At 39.6% G+C, this 24,233-nt stretch overlaps 1 protein-coding gene across 5 annotated transcripts in view; it reads left to right on the top strand.

Annotated features, from left to right (window-relative positions):
- PWWP2A (PWWP domain containing 2A) overlaps window positions 1-24,233 on the top strand; it is a 42,111-nt gene that overhangs the window by 9,472 nt on the left and 8,406 nt on the right. The window contains exons 2-3 of one of the 5 annotated variants that reach the window (XM_054216989.1): window positions 3,835-5,529; window positions 20,249-23,426. In XM_054216989.1, coding sequence (XP_054072964.1) covers window positions 3,835-5,515 — 1,681 coding nt within the window. In that variant the 3' untranslated portion in view covers window positions 5,516-5,529; window positions 20,249-23,426. Of the gene's footprint in view, window positions 1-3,834; window positions 7,236-20,248; window positions 23,427-24,233 lie in introns of those variants that run through there. The other 4 variants (XM_054216993.1, XM_054216992.1, XM_054216991.1 and 1 more) reach the window with 4 other exon arrangements.

Raw genomic sequence — 24,233 nt, 5'->3', positions numbered from 1 at the left:
TAGTCCATATTCATCTCATGGCCCAAATGCTTGCTCTTGCAACCTTTATGTCTAACCTACATACACGTGGCACTCCTAGACATTTTAAATGTGTAGTTGGTGTAATTGTACAAGAAGCACTTGTCTTCAAGGTCCACTGACTAGATGTATGAAAATAGGGCTTGAAAATCTAGTATGTGCAATAAACACTTGTGTTCACTGTTGAAGTAATTAGATGCTGTGTTATGCCTTGTCTTGAATAGGTTTGTTAAAATCACATCTTCATTCTGCTTCTTCTCTTAAGAAAAATATGCGATTCCATTTTGCCTTCACTCTCTTCTTATCTGGTTCTTTGTCTTCTTTGTGTGTATCATTTACTGTTTCATTCCTGAGTTTTTCTGCCATTGTTCTCTCTTGTTAATTTTCATATCATTCTTCCAAGCTGCAAAGCTGGAGAACTTTATTCACCAAGGAGGAAACAAAGATGATATAAAACCTGACTGTTTATGGGCACTACCTGCCATTGGATGGGGCCAAAGAGAAGACACCATACATTCAGGTGTTGGAAGTAATATTCTGTCTCTGGGCTTACCAAATTTATCTTGTACTTCAGGTGGACTAGTCATGTCTTTATGTATTGACACCCCTTTTACAGCAATAGTGTCTTCGTTTGCTCTTACATAACTGGCACAAGACAATATCCCTGAATGTTCTCTAATTCTGCAATTCATTAATTTTTGGGTAGACAGAGGCAGAAGATTCTAGTTCGTTTATTAAAACAGTACCTTTTGTGAGACAGACTCTAACTTCAGAGATTCAGTCTGGATTGGGTCTGTGTCTTACTAAACCAGGTTTGCATCTTAGATTAAAATTCCACTTTGGCTGTCCTGTGCTTCCGCTGCTTGGCCTGTGTATTACGCAAATGCTTGAAAGAAAGGATAGTCTAAGGTGCAGTATTAATCGTCGGTGCTTTCATAGGCTCAGTCATATGCTGAGCTTTCCATTAGGCTTTTTTATGCATTTTGAGTACTAATCACGCTGACTTTGCTTGTGAGGCAGTAGAATGAAAATCAAGGAAAAGAGAGATGAAGTACTTAAATGTGATGCTTCTGGAGAACTTCCTCTTCATCCACTTCTTCCTTGGTCACTGCTAATCATGCTTCATGTCCTAACATGGAGCAGCATAAATGTATTCTAGAAGAGAGGCTTTTGATTTGTACTGTAGAAATGTCTTGTGAGGGTCTGGGAAATGCAGTTCCCGAGACAGTGAAAAGAATTGTAAATGATGTTCTTCTGCATGGGTTTTGCCCATTCGATATCACACTCCTGTCTAGTCCTACTTTTGTGGTATTTGTCTGGGATTGAAATTTGCACAGGAGAGATCTTGTCTTGCCCAGGAGTTCTGGTTCTCAACTCTTACAGTAAATTAACTTTTCCCCAAATCCTGTAATCTTTATCAGGTGGTGAAAGATGAGATCTGGATCTTACTGCTCTTGCAGCTGAAGTTCCTGATGCAAGTAACACTGAAAATATTGCTAATTTAATTATTATCAGCTGATGGTTTCTTTTAAAGCCCTACTTGGAATTGAATAATTTACTCATAATCCTTAGTGGAAGGAAAAGTGTTTGTGGAAAAGCAACTTTACACTTGGTGGGCTTCTGGAACCTTAGGGGACTTAAAGCTTAGTTATGACTGAGTCCGTTGTGGTTTAATGCCAGGCTGTAGGCTGGAGAAATGCCTGTATCAGCTGCTAAATGTTTATAATTCATTGTAGCCCTCACTAGCGCAGTAGACTATTTAGTTACACTGCTCACTTCTGGAGGGATGTGTGGTGTTCAACGGGAGTGTGCCCAAACCTCAGAAATGAACTTTTGTGGGGTGTTAGGGTATTTTGTGGCAAAGAGCGCCCATCAGCTCATGGATGAGGACAGAACTGCTCTACCTGGCCTCCTGTCTCTATCTCCAGCATTCAAAGGTATGAAGGTAACAGTACCTAGGTGCAGGGTAACAAGGGTGTCTGTGTTGATACTAAACTGTAAATTGTCACGTGTTCAACTTCCCTTCTTTTTTATGACGACAAAGTTGGTTGCCCCTTGCTTAGGTTGTCTGCTGTTTCTGTTCTCCTTTTGTAATGAAGTGCAAACTGGGTGGCTAATTTAATCTTGATTGGATGGGTTGCTTGCTTGCTTCACTAGCAATTTTTAAGCGTAAAAAGAGGCTTAACGGATAAGCAAAAGGATAAACACATGATGGCTTTTATTGATGACTGTAAAGAATCTTCTAACATGTTTCTTCAAAACCAATTTTGAAGAAATAAAGCCAACATATAGGCACTTGTATGAACTGTGTGTTTCTTGCAGGAGTGTGAATGGAAAATAGGCGGGTATTCAGCATTTATCTTCAGTTGAGAGGCAGCTGTAGATTGTAAATAAACTTGAGTTCAATCAGTTAAGAGGACGTTGCAGTTGAGCAGCTGCAGTGCAACATGAACTAGCGCTAACCTGAGGACAGGTCTTCATTCTCCTGTCGGGTGGGGTGTGGGCTGGGATAAACATAAATTGTGTTTGTTTACTGATTCGAATTGGATCGCAACCTTGTCTATTGTGTTGTTACTGAATTAAGGCCAATCTATTAAAATACCGTCTAATCTAGTGTGTGCATGGGAGGTGGCGTCAGGAAGAGCTCCAAAGGAGTGACCAGCCTCTGTGTAAGGCTGGTGCCTTGGCCTGGGAGGTTGGGGAGTGGGACCGAAGGAAGGTTGAACAAGCTTTCACAACCCTCCTGCCCTGTTCTGGGGGTTGAAAGATACGTTGTTGTGAAATGAATGTGTTTATCCTTTGATTACTTGTCAGGAAAAGGCAAGCATAATGCCTTGCAAACTGATAAAATGTTTCCCTTAATGCCACTCTTTGCAAGAAAGTATTGGTTACCTATTAGGCAACATGCTACTTCTGTTTCTACAGGGAAGTTGAGCCAATGCCCGAGTGGTACTGGGATTTTTCATTCTAGCCTCTCACAGCTGGTTGGGGTGGTGAGAAGTGCTGTGGCTGCCAAACGGGGCCTCAGAGATCTAGAGTGGTCTGCAGAAAAGTAGGCAAAGGTTTAAAATATTGTTTGCTCACAAAACGGGGGAATAGTTTGTACTGTGTTGAAATAAGGGTAGTTTTGCTGGAAGAAACTCAAATTAATAGGCTAGCAAGCTTGTTAGTTTGGAACTAGATGATCTTTAGGATCCCTTCCAACCCAGACTATTCTATGATTCTAAGTTTTAGGCTGTAGTGTGTTAGATGACCAAGTGCTAATCTTTCGTGGGTGAAGAATGGTGGCAATCTCTGTTCGATGGAAGTATTTATGCAGTACATATTTCCCTTAAATAAATCTGAAACATGTTTGGCTATCCTAAGATAAACATCCTAAGATTTTGTGCTATCCTAAGAATGGAAGAATTTTCTGAAAGTTGCTGAAGATGCCTTCTTCACATAAGTTGACTTGGTATGGATGAATTGACTTGATGAGATGAGTGTGTAGTTTGTATGTTTTAGCATTTTCTAAAAGTACAAAGTTAATTCTTCCACTTCTGTCTCTAGGTGATATTTTTTGTTATATTTTCAGGGCATCTTGTTGATGAAAGAGAAACTGATAGTAAGCAGAGCTGTGTATTTCATGTTCTCTGACTTGGTTTTGGTGTCTTGCTTTTTCAAAGCTTATAAGGCTAGATATGAAGCTTTAATTTTCCCGGGACTCATGTCTTTCAAATGATGGCTACATGTTGTGGGCAGGTTGTCAAATGCTTTTTAATAAATGCAGCAAAAGATCCCTCAAACCTTTAATTTTTTTTTTTATTTCTCTTTAAGGTTTGGACCCCATGGAATCCCTGTGACCATATTTCCTAAAAGGGAATACAAGGATAAACCCGAAGCCATGCAGCTCCAAAGTAAACCATTCCAAGATGAGGCACAGATGAAGTGTGAATCAAATGCTGCAGTCCCTGATGACTCTTCTCTCACGCAGCCATCAGAACCTAGCATAGCTAAAAGCCTATGGACTTCGAAACCACCTCCTCTCTTTCACGAGGGAGCACCATATCCTCCTCCTTTGTTTATCAGGGACACATATAACCAGTCAATACCTCAGCCTCCGCCCCGGAAAATTAAGCGGCCCAAGCGTAAAATGTACAGGGAGGAACCCACTTCTATAATGAATGCTATCAAACTACGACCCCGGCAGGTCTTATGTGACAAGTGCAAAAACAGTGTTGTTGCAGAAAAAAAGGAAATAAAAAAAGGTGGCAATGCAAGTGACTCTTCAAAATATGAGGATAATAAAAAACGAAGAAATGAGAGTGTGACTACTGTGAATAAAAAACTTAAGACTGACCATAAAGTGGATGGAAAAAGCCAAAATGAAAGCCAGAAAAGGAATGCTGTGGTCAAGGTTTCAAATATTGCCCACAGCAGAAGCAGAGTGGTTAAAGTTTCTGCACAAGCAAATACTTCAAAAGCGCAGTTAAATACAAAAAAAGTTCTCCAGAGCAAAAACATGGATCATGCGAAAGCTCGGGAAGTCTTGAAAATGGCCAAAGAAAAGGCACAAAAGAAGCAGAGTGCAACCTCCTCTTCCAAAAATGCACATTCAAAGGTCCACTTCACGCGGCGTCTTCAGAACACCAGCTCAGGTTCCCTCCCACCCCGATTGCGTTTAAAGCCACAAAGGTATCGGAATGAAGAAAATGACTCTTCTCTCAAGACAGGACTTGAGAAAATACGGAGTGGCAAGATGGCAACTAAGCCCCAGTCTCGCTGCTCCTCCACCCGCTCAGCAGGTGAGGCCCCTTCAGAAAATCAGAGCCCCTCAAAAGGCCCTGAAGAGGCCAGCAGTGAGGTTCAGGACACGAGTGAAGTGCATGTAACTGTTGATCAGGATGAACACCAGACATTGGGCAAGAGAGGCAGCAAAAGCAATATAACGGTTTACATGACCCTTAATCAAAAGAAATCTGACTCTTCCAGTGCATCAGTTTGTAGTAGTGATAGCACAGATGATTTGAAATCTACCAACTCTGAGTGTAGCTCTACTGAAAGCTTTGATTTTCCTCCAGGCAGCATGCATGCACCTTCCTCCTCCTCCTCCTCTTCAAAGGAAGAGAAAAAGCTCAGTAATTCCTTGAAAACGGAAGTCTTTTCCAAAAACGTCTCTAAATGTGTCACACCAGATGGCAGGACCGTATGTGTAGGGGACATTGTTTGGGCCAAGATTTATGGCTTCCCTTGGTGGCCAGCCCGTATTCTTACCATAACTGTGAGCCGGAAAGATAATGGCCTTTTAGTCCGACAGGAGGCTCGTATCTCGTGGTTTGGCTCCACAACAACATCTTTTCTTGCTCTTGCACAACTATCCCCCTTTTTAGAAAGCTTCCAGTTGCGCTTTAATAAGAAGAGAAAGGGTCTTTACCGCAAGGCCGTCACAGAGGCAGCTAAGGCTGCTAAGCAGCTGACTCCCGAGGTTCGGGCCCTGCTGACACAGTTTGAAACGTGAACATGGACAGTAAGGTAGGCAAGAAATCTGGAGGCTCCACAAAATTCATAGCCTAGTTAGAGAACTACCATGAAGGACTTGCCAAGTCAGAAGTTGCACTCGGTTGACTGCTCTTTTTATACTAAAGTTGTTCCATTTGTAGCGGTTTCTTGACAGTTAAGCAAATTGAACATGCAATCAAAATTAGCCTAAAGTGAGGACTTCAGTATTTTTCAAGTGAGAATTTTTTTTAAAGGAAAAAAAACCTCCTCAAACACCCAATGCATAGGAGCCATAGCCTCAGCTGAAAGGCAGCTTATTTGCAGGGAATTTTTTAGTAGTTTCTACCCAGTATATAACTAGTTGCTGTGTGGCAAAGGGTTAACACAAGGGATGAAAGTAGTAGCTGTGACTTTTTTTTTTTTTTTAGGTGGCCCATCAGGGAAGTGTAGATATGTAAGCCTTGTCTAAATGGTCTTTAAAGATTATTTTAAAAAGTCTCTAATGTATTTAATCTGGCCAGTGCAAATTGGTTCAAATCATGCTTAAACGTCTTCAGGAGGCATGCCCCGATCCACACAGGCCAGTTTAAATGGCATTAGAAGACGTGCTGAAATTTTAAGGAAGAAGAATCATGTAGCTTAAAGACCAGGTTAAATGGGGTTTTATCGTAGTGACCACTTAAACACTCAGCCTTTCTATGCACATGGGGGCACAAATATAACACTTCAGGGTCTGAGAAGCTGAGAGGGATGCCTATAGCTCTAAGACAAAGCTGAGAAGTCGCTCAGTATTTGGGATCAAGGGCTGTTAATGCTGCATAGGTGTGTATCATAACTTCTGGTCTTTCTTCCTGAAGAAATCTTTCAGGCCGTTTGCCTGGAGGTTTAGATTAAGAGAGGCTTTGTTTTGAATGTGTAAATAATTGATTGCTGAAATTGGTCAGATTTTCTCCTGACTGGTTGTTCCTAAATTCTTAGGATACGTCCTAGTAAATTACACTTTGTGAATTGTCAGATGTGTAATTGTTGCATTTTTGGATGTATCTAACTTCATTTTTTTTTAATATTTCCGTTTAAGGTATCTGTTTGCAGGTCAGAAAATGAGAATATGTAATTGTGTAATGCTCTGAAATGTAAAAAAACAAACTGTAAATAAAATTGACTAAATCTGAATTATTTGTGTGTGTTTCTCAAAAAGCTTTGAAAAAAAACCCAGGATGTTAGAGTACTTCATATGTATGCCGTATTTAGAGGACACCCTTTAAAAAAGTAAATTGTCCTTTCTCACGCATTCTTAAAGATAACTGCTTGATGTAAAGTACTATTGGTATACTTCAGTCTTAATTTTGAGATTAAGCCATTATCTGTCCCTTTTGTTTCAAAACTAGCTCTGTAGAGGGCTTTCTGCAAAGTTTATCAAATTTCTCCCTTAATGAGATTTTGTTCCATATATTTCAATACTGTGGATAATGTCACTTATACAGTGGGGAAATGTTTTCAGTTTTCTCCATCTATCAAAACCTAATAAGACCCACTCTCCACTGTTACCTCAGCTTTTCTTGCATGTCTTTTGCTCAATGTTGGGGCATTTTCATGCAACTGACTTGACATTTTTTTTCTTCTAGTTTTGGTCCTTATCTGACCATGTGAATTACTGTCTCTTCTCCAACCCACTCCTGTTTCAGCCTTGCAATACCTTGTGAAGAATCTCTCAGTGTTCATCCCAAAGCAGTTTTCATCCTGTTTTTTCCATAATTGCCCATGTAGGCAATCATGACAGATGTAAAAAAAAAAAAAAAATTTAAGCTCAGGCTGAAGTTAGATTTTTTTTTTTTTTTTAACAGACATCAAAATGGGGGTAAGGATTTAATCATCAAACCCTTAAAATCTTTTTAAGTTAAGATTAAATTTCATATGTTCATGGAAGTGTCTGGTCTTTCAAAATCATTGTTTCTTTTTAACTTTTTAAATTATTCTGTTGTGCCCACAGAACTATTGGAAGTCTAAAGTGTCAAATACATGGGTAAATTTTCTTCAACTTTACGGTAATCTCTGTTAGGTGCTAATTAAGCTTCCAAATATACCAGCTTTACCTTGGCATTATAACAGTTATCAAAAACCCCCACTGGTCAATGCTTTTTGAATGTGATAAACACACAATAAATTTCATAATGTGAAAAAAAAAATTTAAAAAATCCTGTTTCACTTCTCTGTATTCTTTCCTGCAAACAGAAACAGTTGCTCTATTGAAGTAGATAAGCCGTACTTTGTTATTAAAGCAGACAGCTTTTTGAAGTCAAGAACACATACAACGTGGTTTGGATGTCTATACTAGTTCCTTGAGGTTTAGAAGCTCAAGCGAACTGGTTATAAGTTAGTTGTTTTAAGCCAAGTAGTGGTGAAATAAATATTTACACTGTTAATTTTTCTTTAAAATACCTGGAAGCTTTGTACTCTTATCTCCTAATTTATAGAAAGTTAGAATAGTACTAAAGCATACATAGTTAAAGTTTGCTCAGGTGTTTGCTGGTAAGATGGAAGAGTAAAAAGTATGAGAGGGATTTCTTTAGATTGTTTTATGTTCAAAAGAACTGTTTTGAAAGGCATTTAAAGAGTCTTAGGTTTGATTTGTAGCTGATCATTCTTTCAAGAAGTCTTTCCTAAGTTTTATAGTGAATGTGCATTGTCACTTCAGACTTAACAGGTCTCAAAACAGCTTTTTTTTTTTTTTTTTTACAACACCATGTTACATGAGGTTGTAAATATCCTATTTGTACTCGTCCGTGATATTCCTTTCACTCTGAAGTAGCTAACACTAGACATAGCAGAGTTCCCAGTGGAGAAAATGGTGGGCTTAATGTGAGGCCTGGCCACAGTAAGTAACCTTGGTTCAGGCGGCGTGGATGCTGCATGTCAGTTAACTGTGAAGACTTGGATAAAGCTGAGTGCTGTTTTAGCTTTACACTGCAAAACCCCCATGCTTTTTGTGGCTGTCTGCTCCCAGCGATGCCTGCACGTGGAGCGTGGACTACTGCTCCTGCACTTGGGTACACAGCCACCGTCTCTGAGCCAAGCGTGACGGTGACAATGCCTTAGCGAACACCTGGTGACAGGAGCGCGCCTGTGCAGTGCCAGGATAGTGCTTCTGTGTAATTAAGCTCCCAACTGTTGCAAGCAGCCTGTGTCTTGAGAAGACAAACATCAGTAGAAAGAGTGGCTGTTAGTTTTCTGTCAGCTTAATATAATAAATTGCAAATGATGTCTTTTTGAATTAATGAAATTCCTCAGTGTAGGTGTTGAATATGTATGATCTTTCAATTTAGGGGGGAAAATGTGACAGGTGGTGATTGAGTTTCTAGTACAAGCCTACTTTTCCTTTGAGTATCTTTAGCTTCAGTTAAAACTTTTTGGGAGAGAGAAGTTATTGTGAAACTTATAAAGATTTCCTTTAACGGGAGTGTTTGAATGTGTGATCATTTCATTAGCAAAGACAGAAGCAAATGTGAAATGCTTGTATGTCGCTGAACTGGAGTTCTACAGGAAATTGAACAAATATTTGGTATTTTTCTCTAATCAGAGTTGTAATTTTATGTCAACACTTAAATGAGGTAATCATCTAAGATTGCATGGTGTTTTCTTTTAGACAGTTTGAAACCCACATAACCATCAGCTGCCTTACCGGGAGGGGTGTACTTAGTGGGGGTAATTTAGGTCAACTGTGCAAGGCTGAGATTTATTTTTTTCAGCATGTTGTAAAATACTTTACTTTTTTTAATGTAGTTTCTAAATGTGATTAGATTTAAGGAACAGCATGTCCATGGAAGCAAGGAAATGATAAGACTTGCTTTTTGCATTGCTACCCTTAGGTTTGTTTCTAGTTAACTCTCTTAAATCCTGAAACTGATTTCCATTCATGTCTTCTATAAGCTCTTGCTAAAGTTGTCAGAGTGAACAGGAACATAAATCTTAGTAGCTAGTCCTCAGTAGCATTATCATCTGTCCTCGTGCATGTTTTGCGAAGTGAAAAAGTAGAGCTGCCTTCATGGCTGAAGAATTCTGGAAAGGAGGGTGACAATCAGTTCATGTCCTCTCTTTATAATTGTATTCTAATAAATGCCTACAAGAATAAGCAAATTCAGCCAATGCAGTGGGATCACTACACTAATTTGTAGGTAAGGACTGTGAACTGGGTGCAGAGTAAGCTTATGATTAAAAGGGCAGTAACATGGCAGTATTTTGTGTCATAAGCCATTTGGTAAAAATGTAGGTATAAAAAAGTGTAGACAAAACAAACTTGAAAGTGATCTTACAGTACAGAGTTTATAGTGGCTACAGGCTGAGGTGCTTTATCTTTCCGTTCTTTTTTTTTCAGTTTACTTTTTAAGGGTATAAATAGAAAGGTCATAAGGAACCTGAGGGAGAAAAGAGGAACTCGGTGTATTGAGGTAGGTGTGATACTGGAAGGAGAACTATGAGTTGATTGTTTGAGAATAATGCGTTACTCTGCAAGTTCAGTAGAAGGGAGTAGTGCTCTCCTATTTTAGAAAGCTTGTAGAATAATTTTGGTGAAATGTACGTCATTGTCCCACAGTCAACTGTTTGGACTTAACTTTGCCTAGAATCTCTTTAACCCTTGTGGAAATGGAGTGACTTGCTACAGGATTGTATCAGTTCAAGCTGTTCTTACATTAACTGTGTAGGGTTCTTTGGTTTTTTTTAGGATAAGATATAGTGGCATACCTTTTGGGGACCTAGACAGGCTATGCTTGCAATAATATAATAAAATTATCCCTATAAATAAAATAAAGTATCAATAACAACAGAGATTCCTTACAGCTTCTTCAGACATGGCTGAAGTGACCAGAGATCATCCATGTTTAATGGAAAAAGATAGAGACCTGTGGCATTAACAACTTGTAGTAGCTGTCAAGCTGTCAAAAGGTCCAAACTTGTGAGATGTGGATGCAAGTATTCAGCTTGAAATTATTCTTAATCTGATGGGAGGAACCTCTGCTTTGGTACATGTCCTTAACAATCATGATGGCAAGTACCTATTCAACATTTAAAATACCTCAACCACTTTTGTGGTTGTGGTCACTCTTTGTGACAACTTCATATTTTAGTTTAAATAGTTCCCTCCTATGGTGTCATCCTGTTAGTGTATTTAGAGAGCGTAGCCATTTAACAAGACAAAATAAGATCCCCTTGTAAGATGGCTTTTCTATTCCCTGCTCATCTTACTGGCTTTTCTTTGCACCTGTTCTAGTTTAAATTCTTTCTCTGACATCGGTGGCAAGAACTTTTTACAGTAATTTAGATGGGTTTTTACAAAACTCTTATGGAACGTCAGTGATTCTTCCTTAAGTCAGAAATATGTCTGACTGTTGTTTTTTAATTGTTAGATCCTAATAGCAGCTTATAGTTTCCTATGGTTTACTCATACATTTCAGTCTTTCTTCTGTAATACCTGGGGTGTGTATACCAATCCAGACTGTAATGTAGATTATGAATTATTTTCCTAAATTAAACTGACACAACTGCCCTTCTGTGAACACAAGGCAACATAGCGGTTCCCAGGCATGGCTGTGGGAGCAGTGATTTGGTGACTGGCTTGCTATCATGCTTTTTCCCTGCATGGTTTTGTCGTTGCTACCAGATTCAGCAATTGGTGATGGTTCTCCCTGGGGCAGCACTGGCACTCAGTGCCAGGTACCGATTGTTCAAGGGAACTCGGACCATGGCTCCATTTTTTTTCCCCAAGAAAATGCTATGTTCTTGGTGTGAGGTAGGATAAACATCAGCATGGAAAATGAATGTCATTGATAAGACCAATGCTTTTATACCTTAGAAGACCTGAGCCACCTTGCACATCCACTAGGGAGACAAATGAGAGTAAGAGGTGGTCTTGCCCACCTGCATAACCTTCCCAGGTAGTTTCTATATGCACAGGGCTGAAAACTGTGATTTCTTGTGCTTGTGCGACTGGAGATACCAGAAAAAGAGATACCTTCTATCAGGAATAGTGTGGTGAGCAGTACTGTGGAAGTGATCGTCGCCCTGTACTCAGCACTGGTGAGGCCTCACCTTGAATACTGTTGTTCAGTTATGGGCCCCTCATGACAAGAAAGACATTGAGATGCTGGAGCGTGTCCAGAGAAGGGCAATGAAGCTGGTGAGGGGTCTGGAGAACAAGTCTTATGAGGAGCGGCTGAGGGAGCTGGGGGTGTTCAGCCTGGAGAAAAGGAGGCTGAGGGGAGACCTTATCGCTCTCTACAGCTACCTGAAAGGAGGGTGTAGAGAGGTGGGGGTTGGTCTCTTCTCACAAGTAACAGGTGATAGGACAAAAGGAAATGGCCTCAAGTTGTGCCAAGAGGTTTAGATTGGATATTGGGAAAAATTTCTTCAGTGAAAGGGTTATTAAGCATTGGAACAGGCTGTCCAGGGAAGTGGTGGAGTCGCCATCCCTGGAGGTATTTAAAAGGTGGGTAGATGTGCCACCTAGGAACAACATGGTTTAGTGGTGGATTTGGCAGTGTTAGGTTAACGGTTGGACTCAATGATTTTAAAGGTTTTTTCCAACCTAAGTGATTCTATGAAATGTACAATCTTCGTTCTTCTCTACTTGCCTACCCATGGTCCGAGGGGATAACGTTAACACAAGCTGCAGGTACAAGTTGGCACAGGGAACAAATCAGGATCCCCTGTTATGAGTTCAAATTCAGGCTTTGGTCATTCAGTGTGTGAAAACAAACGGATCTGTGGGATTTGTTTGGTCTCGTGTTTGAGAAGTTAATTTCAAAATCAGGACCATGCATATTTTGAACAAGTGTAATGCAGTTTGTATGCCAATGATTTTATTCTTCAGTCCAGAGAAGGAAGGGCGGGCTATTGGAACTGAGGATATTCAAAGTCTACAAAAACCTGCAGGATAGGTGCGGAGGCAAAGGGGAAATACGCTTCTCTTTAATTGCAACTAGGACAAGAAATAATATTTAAAATGATAAGACAGGGAGTTAAGATTAGGCACTACAATATTTATTCCAGTTGTTGTAGTGAAACCTTGGGTGTTGTTTGGAGAGTTATATAATTTTCGTAATTACAGGTTTTTAAAACCTATAGATTAGGCTAACCTTTGTCAGGAATGGGTTAAATTAATCCTGCGCTTGGGTATGGGGTAGAATAGATGACCTACCCTGACCCTGTCATAGCTCTGTTTTCTGTAATTTTGTTTATTAATTCTGATTTTGGAAAAACAGAATCTTTGTAGAAATATGCATATAATGAAGGATTGTGCCTCATGCGTCCCATTTTCAGTCGTGCAGGAATCATGCTTGGTAATAGAAGTATGGCCTTCTGACAATAGAGTCTTAGCATCCACGTCTAGTCGAACTGCACTGCATCTGCTGCTGAGGGACCTCTTCTGTGCAAAATCATGTTTGGATGACATTTATATAACATGTCAATTTTAAATTAGTTTTATTTTTTTCTTTTTTTAAATCTAGATCAGTTTGCATGTTTGCTTACTAATGGTTTTGATGTCAAATATGCGATATGAATAAGAAATATTCCTATACGTGCCAGCCATGTGCTACAAATCTGTGATTTGGAAGGCAAGCTGTGTTCTCACTATCTTGTTACCATCACTAAAAGATTCTGTAACGGAAACGCATCATAATTCTGGTGACAGAATTGTCCTTGCCTGTTTTTAACAGATGCATAAAGGGGAAGAGGCTACTTGTGTTGGCAGTGAAATAAGCAGATACAGTTCCAAGCAAACATTTACTTAAACGTTCATTTTCCTTCATTTTTTATTTAGTATCATTTAGGATTTTTGTTTAGCTTTCGGGAACACTAGTGTTTAATTGTTCTTCTGCAGTGGTTCAGAATTTTAAAGCATGTGGTGCAAGTTTTGGTAATTAGTATCTCTGGTGAAAAGCAACTAAATCCATAAAAACTGGATTTTTTCAAAGTTTAGTTAGGGTTAGAACCTCAATCTGCTCTGTATGACTTGATTAAATGCTTCAGTTGACACAGGTATCTGTGTGAATGGCATTTCATAAAGAGTTGTGGACTGTTTCATGAAATCTGGCTCTTTAGTCATCTAAAACTGAAGTCATCTTGATACTGGTTTTAGTAAGGGGCGCATCACGTCAGCTTTTCTAAGACATCACCACTGAAGTCGGCCCTGAAATCAGTTATATACAGGAATGCAGATGAATGTAGTAAGGAACATTTCTTTACCTTTGCTAGTACTAGGAATGGTCTAGTTATTTTTGCTGTCGTGTTGGTGATACGTGTGGAACCTCAATTGGAAGGTGATCGATGACAAAGTTGTGTTCTTTTGTCCATCTGTAGCATTTGTTTAGTAGGCAGAGATTTTGACTGACACACAAACTTTTTTTCGTTTTGGTAAAAATAGCAAGAGATGTGTTTGCTAGAGGTTCTAATAACAAGTGGTTGAAGCCTGAGCAATAGGGAAAGGAAATTATTATCAAGTTACTTTTACTGGTTTCATGGTGCCCGTTTAACTTGGACATCATGAAAGACACTGGAAATGTGTTTGTGAAAGCTCCCAATTCCCAATGAAGCCTTCAAGAAAAACAAGAGAGAGAATGCTTAGTACTAAAAATAGCTCTTCCTCTACCTTCCCCCCCACCCCCCAAAAAAAAAAAAAACCAAAAAGCAAACCTGTTTTCCTCTATTTCTGCTAGGGAAAAAAACCAAACAAGATTTTCTTTCTCTATACAAGTTGCCACTAAAAATCATAGCTGAAGGTTTTGAGCAGTGAATATTTTTTGGTTGGAACATCACATTAGCAATACTTGATTTTAGGGGGAAAAAAAACCCTTCTCCTTGAGATTGTTCAAGTGTTGAGGGATTTGGGGACTTAATCTCTTCTGATGCGTTTATATAAAAAAAGCCGGTTTTGGCTGAGTTTTAGGAATTCTGAATTCTATGTTATATATTTCAGAGAATCAGGCATGTAAACTGAAGAATGTGTGTTACTGCTCTTGAGGCCCTGTTTTTGAAGACTGTTTTGGGCTGTAGAGTAATGGAACAGTTCTGCTTGCTTTTCAGTAATTCGTTATCTGGAAAAGAAGCCTATTTTAACTTTCCCTAACTAGTTAAAATTTGAATCTGTAGCAGTAAAACTACATGTGCTGTTTCTTCTGTTACATAGTTTTGTATAGAGACAAAGTATTTGTCTCCTAAAGAAGTTGCATATGTGTCACTGTAACTATTTTTAAATTTGGGCTCTACTTTAAGAATTATGTATCTTCTCCTTCACAGTATGTGATGGGAAATATTACTATTTTTACTTTCCTTGTCCTTCTGGGCTTTTCTTTCTCTTTGATGGCTGCCTATTGTCTTTCTGCTTTTCCTTTGAAGAGAAAACAAAATACTTTCAAAGGCAGTCCTTCTCTTTGGACATCAGTGAATACACAGGATTGTGAAAATTTTCACATTAAAAAACCAGAATCCAGGTTACAGTGATGAGTCCCAGGAAAACGACTGTGTAAAACGCAGTTGAGCGGGACAGATGGGACAACATCGGTGGTGAAAGGCCATAAGCTGCGTCGGTGCTTGTCCTAACACACATGTTTACGTTTAGTACTGGTGGTAGTTTTTATGGTGACTCCATAGTCTCCAGCAGTTGAATGAAGCTGCTTGAAAACAGAGTCCGGCCTGCTGTAAGCATACTGTGCATCGCTGGAGAGCCCTACCCTCAGGATTAGGCATTGCTATCGCTCATCTACAAACTGAATGAACTCACTGAATGATTGATAAAACCAAGGGTCGGGGAATTTAATGACATGAATATTGAGCCGACGCAGGCAGTTTGCAAGTGTAGAAGGGTTGGTTGTGAGGGCTCTGGGATGCTCCATCCTTTGTGGCAACCCTACTCTTTGTGCCTTTTGTTCTCCGGGTCGCCAGTCCCTGCTCCGCAGTGTGAGAGACGTTCCTCCACAATACAAGGAGAATAAGATACGTGACTGCACGTGTGTGGCTTTAGTTTTCAGTCACTGTATCTGAGGAGCCTAATCTTGTATACTGCCTTAAACCTTTTCTATACAAAACACTGCTATTAAAACACTACTATTGATCCAAATAAAACAATGTAAAACCAACTATATTTAAACTGGGCAGATCAGACAACCCCTAATAAGCTTTCAAACTTTATAGCAATCCAGCCCAAGGTTATTCCTCTCTGGGCTAGGACTGTGTAAATCTGTATGCAGCACTCCGAAGTCAGCTTCGCTGTGGCAATACAAAGGTTCCCGTATAAAATATTTCATATTCATTAATTTGCCAAACATGCAGGTAACAAGTGTATGGTTAGTATGTATCAGAATAATGAGATTCTGCAATAATTAGAAACACACTCTTTAAATTAATAAACCTATCTTCTTTAAATCTAATTTTTATCCCGGATTTTTGCCTCCAAGTCATAACATCCTTCAAAGCAAGTGGTCCATTTGCTCTTTCACCTTCTGTTGTCTCAGTTTTCTCCCATCCTATAATCACTTCAGCAAAGATTATAATGCCACTGGCAAAAAGGCTTTGGGCTTCAGTTTAAAGACTGTGAGCAACCAAATGGGAACAGTTTTTGTAATACTTGTAATAAAGAATGAGCAGCAAAATACTCCACAACTGTGACTCACCCACTTCTCTTTTAAGCAAATTTAATTACTATACTAAAGAAATTCTTGCTAGTTTGACCATAACAAATGTAGTATACCACGCATAGCTTTGTGTGAAGATACAAAGCCAAAAGAAGGCACAATCTCATCTTTATGGTTTTTACCTGGAGGGGAAAACTGATCTCTCATCTGAGTCATGTCCTAAAAAGGGGAGGAATAGCTGGTGGTTTTCACATTTTAGAAAGCAAGACCAATTTAAGATGTGGAAGAAAATAATGATTAACTGGATTTTGCTACCAGTTGTATTGCTGCAATGGCAAGTTGTCTGCCTCACTGTCACATTTGTGTGCATTTTTCAGTATATGAAAATATCTGGTTTATCACAGGCTGCATTGCACAATGGATGTAAAATGCTATCCATAGTCATTAGATAGTGCCCTAAGTTTGTTTGGTTTTTTTTACTCTAAAATACAGGAAGGTCATGGTCAGCATGAATTAGAATCCATCGCTTCAGTTTCCGCTTATTCTACGTAGTTACTTTGTCCAGCAAAATTTCATAGTATCGCTGGCTTCCAGCACCAAGTTCTTCAGTGGGCAGTAGAGTGTCTGCAGAGATGTTTGTATATGTAGATACTTTGTTTTGCCGTCTGCTAGCTTGCTAAACAATGTGTAATTTCCCTTTAACTCTACTGGTGAAGTCCAGTTTAAGGTCAAAAAAGTTGGTATCTGATTTTTCTGTGAGTGTTCAGCGTTTTTTCCCAGTATGCTGTTGTCTGGAAAGCAAAAGTAGTACACCTGGTAAGAATTCAGGCAGGCGAGGAGGCTAATTGTTTTCTTTTTAAACCATCATCAATGCTTTGCTCATGTTAACTGGATTTTTTCTACCATAGGTCTCAACAAATGGCAGCATTTTACATCAGACTGAGGAGTCCTGCTGCTCCCTTACAGTGTCTGACAGACCACTGTGGATTCAGGCTGGGGGCACTGAAGTTATCAGTGAAATTGGCAGGTCTGTCTGGGTTAAGCCCTGCCTTAAGTGAAGGGTGCACTATGCCATCAACTAATCATATGCAAAGCAGGTTAGGACAGAGGTAATGAGCTACCTGTTATTTTATTTCCCTCTTCTATTTGAACGCTTCAGAAACAGCTATTCTCCCTGACCTAACCTGATGTCAGGATTGATAAATATTTTATTGGAAAGATCCACACTAAGTTTCTCTTTGGGCTTGCTTCTTGAAATTTTCATTACACGATCAGATTAAATAACTTGACAGGTTAAAAAAAAGAAAAGGAAATTTAAAAATAAAGATTTTTGTCTCTTAAACCAGCAATCATCAAACATTTTTGCTGTGTGGATCACATCCTAGTAGGATCTACTTTGCGGGCAGTTCGTCTGCTGCCTGTCATTGTAGGCACGGTTTCCTGCCTTTACTGATGTGTAAAAGTCAAATCAGGAAAGAATTTGGTAACATTTTAGTCCTTTTAAAAGAAGTTTAGTACCTAAAACAAGGGAAAGACTTAAAAATACAGGCAGGTAATCTCGATGAGAAACTACAGATGACATATGGACCGGCGTTAGGGAGCCATTCTTCTAGGAAAATGAAGATCTTTGTTCATTGTTTTGGTTTGGTTTTTTTCCTTTCCAAAGCCCTGATCTGAGGCAGTAACACTTAACAAGCATGCTTAACTTTCAGTGTGTGCCTAAGTTTGCAAGGAAATTTAAAGCACATGTTTAAAGTCAAGCAGATAGTGAACATTACCTGGAATTCTAGCCCGAATATGTATTTACTGCTTAGATCCATCGTGGGTGTATGCATGTCTCTTGTATCTTTTTTTGTCACGGAGAGGAAATAGGGCAGTCAGGAGGGCGTACAGTTCCTGTAAAAGGAGCTTGAAGAAGTCATGACTTTTACTTTATTAACATTAAAAAGTTTGATCCAGTACTGTATCATTGCATTAGGTCTGGGATTAGATTTTCGATAGGCATTGGTTTCATTTTTTATAAATTGAGATTTGCTGCTGGTAAACCAGAAGACAGGACTATACTAGAGGATAAGACTAGGGATGTTTCTGGAGTCACTAGGGATGGTGTGTAACTGTCAGTGGGAGGAGCGAAGCTCCCGGTGCTCGCTGAGCCTGCTCTGGAGTCTCAATGGTAAGAAAGGAAGAGTACGAGAGCGCTGTAGGACCTGACTTGGGCAGGAACAGGAGTGCCTGGTGCGTAATGAACAGACTTTGTCGAGAATTGATTCTGAAAATCAGTGCAACTACATCGATTGCTAAGTGTGTAGGTGGGGTGTGAGAAGTAAAACTGCCTGCCATCAGGACGAGGGAGCCCCGTGTTGTAGTCAACTGGTCGTTTCCTTAGACATAATAGTAGTTGCGTGCATGCTCAGATAGCTGAACCAAATTCTTCTCGTTTGTTCCTCTGTAGATCACAGAAGTTTGCTGGCTAGTAATAGCGTCACTGAGGCTTGGATTTGGAAGTGTGGACATAGTGGCTGAACTGTCATCCAACTTTTTATAGGATTTTTGGTGTTTCTGAGTAGAGTTTGGTTCTCTGACATACTATAAAAGCTTCTCTTTGCAAGACTTCATGGATACATGATGCTAATTTAATATAAATCTTATTTTGAGACTTTCATATGGGTTGTATGCTTTAATACCCAATATTGGTTGTTTTGCAGCCTGGAATACTGTGGTGTTTAGTTACCTGCACCAACAGTAAGTACTACTGAATACAGTGGAACTTTTCGTGTAGTATCCTCCTCTTTGTAGAGGCTCTGCAGGTTTGTCTCATGCATCTTGGAGTGGACCACAGCTAAAATAGGTTTAATTATATATCAATTCTGAGTATCATACCCAAATGCCGACCCATTGGGTATTGGAATGAATGCCTGCTTGTCTGCTGTCAGCACGTAGCAGCTCAGTGCGTCTGCCTAGATCTGTTAAATTTCACAATTAGTACTCATTCCTTCTGTTTCAGCTTTCCCAATATTTTAATTCTACTGCATTGTATAGGATATAAAATGAATTATTTTTCTGTGTGTTATGTTTTCCTTTTGTGGCACAGTGAGCAACTGAGCAATTCCATAGTTATCCCCTTTGTCTTCCTTGCCTCCTCTTGTGGTGGGACCGTTTTCACAAATTCTTCTTTCCTACTTCATATTTTTTCATATTATTTTGGATATTATTCGGAAAATTCTAAATTGTCTGTTTAGAAAGGACCTTAGGATTTTCCTGCCACGCTATGAGTCTGTCTTTAAAATTCAGTTGTGTTATTCCCAATGCTGTTGTCAGTACTGGAAGATGTATACGTACCTCTCAAATAATCCTAGCGGTCAAAAGCTCAACAGAATGGTAAAAAGAATCAACAAGACGGGCCTGGTCCTGTTGGAACCTTTTGTGTTCTTCTGTGTGTTTTCGGAGCAAAGGGGTTGGAGCAGATGTTCTTCAGAGGTCTCCTCCGACTTGGGTTACTCCCGAATTCTCCAGGCTACTCCAGAGGCAGGTCAGTGCAGACTGTGCTGGTTCTGCACTGCCCCGAGTTACTGGTGGGCGGTGGCCTCATGCCATTGTTGTTACTTGGACTGCTTCTATCTGCTTTATCATTGTTTTATTCCAGTTCTGTGGAGCAAATGGGAAAACGTAAGCAATAATGGAAAAGAAACACGATTAGCAGCTTTATACTTCAGTGCTCCCATGCGCGCTTCGGTCTTCCATTTGGAATGGCATTACAGTGTCAGACTTAGCTTTGTACTGTGAACAACACATCGTTGTACAGACTCTGTATATTAATCTCCCTCCTTTGTTAGCTATCTTTAAATGTCTTAAAAATTTAAATTCTCTCTGGATGCTGAAATGGGGTGAGATATAACATGGATTGGTACGGTACCTTCTCTTAAAACTCCAGTCTCAACTGAGGAGTTTGTTCACTTGTGTATGTCTTGCAATAATGTAAATATATTTTTTTTTTTTTGGTCTTCTCCACACAATGCACAAAGCAGGTGAACTGGTAACTTTTCTGGCCACCTCAGATTTTGCTTACCTACTTTTGCAATATATACTGGAAGGCATTTAACCATTTTCCCTTTCTCTCCCCTTTTCAGCTCAGAGACACTAGTCAACTGCTGTTTTTATGGAACCTCACTACACTGCCACGAAGAGCACCAGCTCATCAGGACTGAAAGAAATCTGAGACTGAATTGTCCTATTTTTCCTCTGAAATCTTCACCAAGTAGTAAACATTTTTTGAAGGGGAAAGGGGGTAAATATGTTAAAGCTCCCCCTCGCACCCTGTTAGGACACCTGTACCTATTGTACATTTTCTTTAAAATTTAAAAAGATGTTAGGAAATATTTTATAAAACTTTTTTGCAATAAATGACGCATGAAATTATTAAAGACTATATGACACTTACATGCAAGGAACCACTTGAATTATTAGTATGAAGAATCACTGCAAATAACTGGGTTTTTTTGTAATGTGACAGTCACGTTTGTATGTTTTGATAGGTGCCAGTGACGGAGCCAATTGCCTGGGAAGCTGACTGTAACTTTTGAACTTTTATTTTAATTCTTAACTTTAGCATTGCAATTTTCCATTCTATGAGGCTTAGTTAGTATTTAGTGCAGGTGTTAGCAGAGCTGTGATCTGTGATCAAAAGCATGTCCAAAACCAATTGTATTGTAAAATATGAACAGTCCTGCTATATGAGACCAATGTTTCCCATAGAGGTGATGGAAAGGACAGTGACCACAAACTCCGTGTATCTCCGTATTATGGGAAAGCTCCTTCTGTGTGAATATGGTTGCATTTTACTTATGCTATTGTAACACTTAGGGAATCGAGGATTGTGGAATAACGTTAAGAAGGGCTACAACGCAGAGAGCAGCATTTTGCTTATAATACTATAAAAAGATGGGAATCATGAATGGAGAGTGATTAAATGGAATGGCATTTCTATTTCAAATCATGGGTTAATTTTTCCTTTTGACATAAATATTTTTCAGATAGGTAACTAGTAGAGCAAAGGTTTTCTTAGTGTTTCTGATGGTTGTTGATCTGAGTTGCATTGACTTCTTTGAATAGCTGTGAATCAAAAAAAGAAACCCAGTGGGTTTTATCCATTTTATTCCCCTCCCTCAAAGGTGTTCGGTAAGACTTACTTCAGTGGAGCTTGTGAAGGCTGGACGCGCTGCTGAAATCTGAGTTATTAAATATTAATTTATGTGTCACTGATTATTGACATTGTGTGCACACTTTCTCAGCAGTATCATTTCTTACAAAGTTCTTAGCAGGGGATTTATTATATAACCTGGGAAAAGAAATATTTGTTTTGAAGAAATGAAAAGGTGCACATATTCTACTAAAAGTCAAATTTTTGTTTCTTATAGAAGTGAAAAGACTTGTGGTAAACTCTTTTCCTCCTTCCTAATATCCTGTTTCGATTGGAGAAACTAGAGTGTCTTTTGTCTGGATCATTTAAAAACAGAGACGCCTTTCTGAGAGGCGTCTGTACCAGCACAAGGCAGTTTCACAGCCTTCGTGTATGGAGCCTGAATTAATCACGTAGAATTTGAGGTTAGGACAACTCTATTGTTTGGCTTTGATATTGGCAACAGGTGAAACAAAACTTGTGAAACAATCGGAGAGGGGGGAAGTGAGAGGCTGGGACGGGCATCCGCATCCAGGATAGGCACATCAGCAGTACACACATACGGAGGCCGTTCGTGCTTCGTGTTAGTTCAGTTTCTATTTTTCAGAGATAAATTCTTTATTTACAAAGCCAGAAATTGAATATTTACTGCCTACTTATTAAAAAACAGCTGTATAGTGTGCTATACAGTAAATTCAAATTGTACCATTTCTGAGAATAAACTACATTATTTTTTTTTTAATTTGAAGTTAATATTTCTTCTACAGTGCTTTTCCTTTTCGCCAGTTGAAGAGGATTGGCAGTTTGGTCCTGTTTGTGGCCTGAGATTTGACTACAAATTAGAAGAATTAAGACATCCGATTTGAGGATAGGGGAAGCGATTTGATGTGGTGTCTGTGCTAGCCTTTCACCTCCGGAGACCAAACCCCGATTGTATTGACAAAGAATGAAGGTCTTGGCCTAGTAAATTACATTTTTAACACACCCCCACTCCACCCCCCCCCAAAAAAAAACCCCAAACAGAAAATAACCACCAAACAACATGGCACAAAACAGTTTCTGCTCAGGAAAAAGGCCCGGGACTGTAATAGCAGGGTTATTGCACATGGGATTGAAAACTGATTGATGTTGTAAGTAGAAGCCAGTAGTGCCTGCCTGTGTGACATCCGACTCTCAGCCAGTGCTCTTATTTCCTCACCTTCCCGAGCACGTCTACACAGCAGCTGAAATATAAAAAAATACGCTTAAGAGAGATGCAGGTCTCTGCATTGGAGAATATGGGTATATAAGCAAATAGCATAAAAATAGACAAGGTAGCTAACTGTATTTGTGTTTGTTTTCACAGAAAGTATCGCAGCCATTTTGTTGGAAACCAGATTTTCATTTTGAAATGAAATTGTCAGGGATATTCTAATGATAGAGAATTACAGTAATGTATTGCTTTTCACTTTTTTGCTTTAGTTGCTTAATATTTAAGCTTTGCTCCGTGCTACCTTCTTGTCTGTATATTGAATGGTCACTATGCCTCTTTCATTTTGTAGACTTGAATGAGGAAAATATGATTCACCCTTTAAGGTTTGCTGGGAAGTAAATGATAAAGAATGTTGTGTAACATTTATTCAAATAAAGCCTTGATTTTTTTCAGTGCTCTTTTAAAGGGAAATAATGTTGAATAATGTTTTGATGTCATAACTTCCTTGTTTTATCAGTCCTTGACCCAAAAGCCTTTGATTTATGTTAAGCTTTTTTTTTTTCTGAATTAAACAAAAGATTAAACTGAGGTTATTAGTCCACTGCTGTAATTCTATCACCTGGACAAGTCTGTATCTAACCTTACCTTTTACCACAGTGGCTAAAAGATACCAAGTCATGCTCAACCAGCCGGATGCTTCCCACAAGCAATAAGAAAAAACTTTTCTTTTTCTTGTGTAATTAACAAGAAAAGATTTACGTGTATGTTGTAGAGACAGGTACAAAGATGCCCTGATGGCTCTGTTCCATGGCTGCAACTGAGGCACTAAGTCCTGGTGAAAGGAGGCAGGTGGATGTGATGGGAGGCGGTTGCTGCCCCTTGCAGCCGCGATCCCAGCGTGGTGGGTGATACCAAGCGAGGGGCAAGGTTGGGGCGAGCTCAGGGCCCCCCCAGCCCTGTGGGGCAGAGCCGGTCTCCCGGCCAGCAGACCAGGGCTGTGCAGCGAGGCACAAAGCAGCTGAAACACAGAAAAAGTGCTGGGCCTTTGAATACCTGCGCGCTGCCTGCCCATCTTTTCTCTGGCTGGTTTTTACTTGCAATGCTAACAGTTTCAGACAAGTCTGTCCATTGCAGGTAAGTGTAATGGGGTATTTCTCCAGTTGGAGAAGAAATGCCTCGCACTCAGCTGCGTTATCTTGCCATGGTGCCCTGTAGGAGGGGGAGCAAGTTGTGCTGTAACAGCTAACTCCTGTACCGGAACTCGCCGTCTCCTGCACTGCCCTCAGAGGACGGCCACGATGGCAAAGATTTCTTCAAATGGCAGAATCTGTAGAGTTGCATTCTCCCATTAAACAGAAGGTAGCATTTATATATTTTTTTTCCACTCGCGTTTTTATTACTGTAAAGAAAAGATATCCTAATTTTAGTTGAGCTCCTAGGTTAAACAAAAAATAAGCTGCTCAGGTAAACTTGACTTCTAGGATGTTCTTATTTCAAGGAAACATTAATTTTTTTATGGTGCGCGCCATTACGTCAGGAAGTAGTGGGTGATACAGAGGTACTAACCCTTTTGTAAGAATGGTGTTTTGTTGCAGTGACCTGTTGTTGATAGTCAGAAGTATTTCCCAAAAATTGAATTAGCATCTGGAGCGATGGTGCGCATGTCCTCTGGCTGCAGCGACTGTTGTCTTGGCCCTGGGCCTCTGTGATGCTTTTGAAACCAGTTGGTGCCTCCTGTAACTGT

This window comes from Rissa tridactyla, chromosome 11 (genome assembly GCF_028500815.1).
Source record: "Rissa tridactyla isolate bRisTri1 chromosome 11, bRisTri1.patW.cur.20221130, whole genome shotgun sequence".
NCBI lineage: Eukaryota > Metazoa > Chordata > Aves > Charadriiformes > Laridae > Rissa > Rissa tridactyla.
Note: the sequence above shows the minus strand (reverse complement) of the source record. Positions and strands in the feature narration are given on the sequence as shown.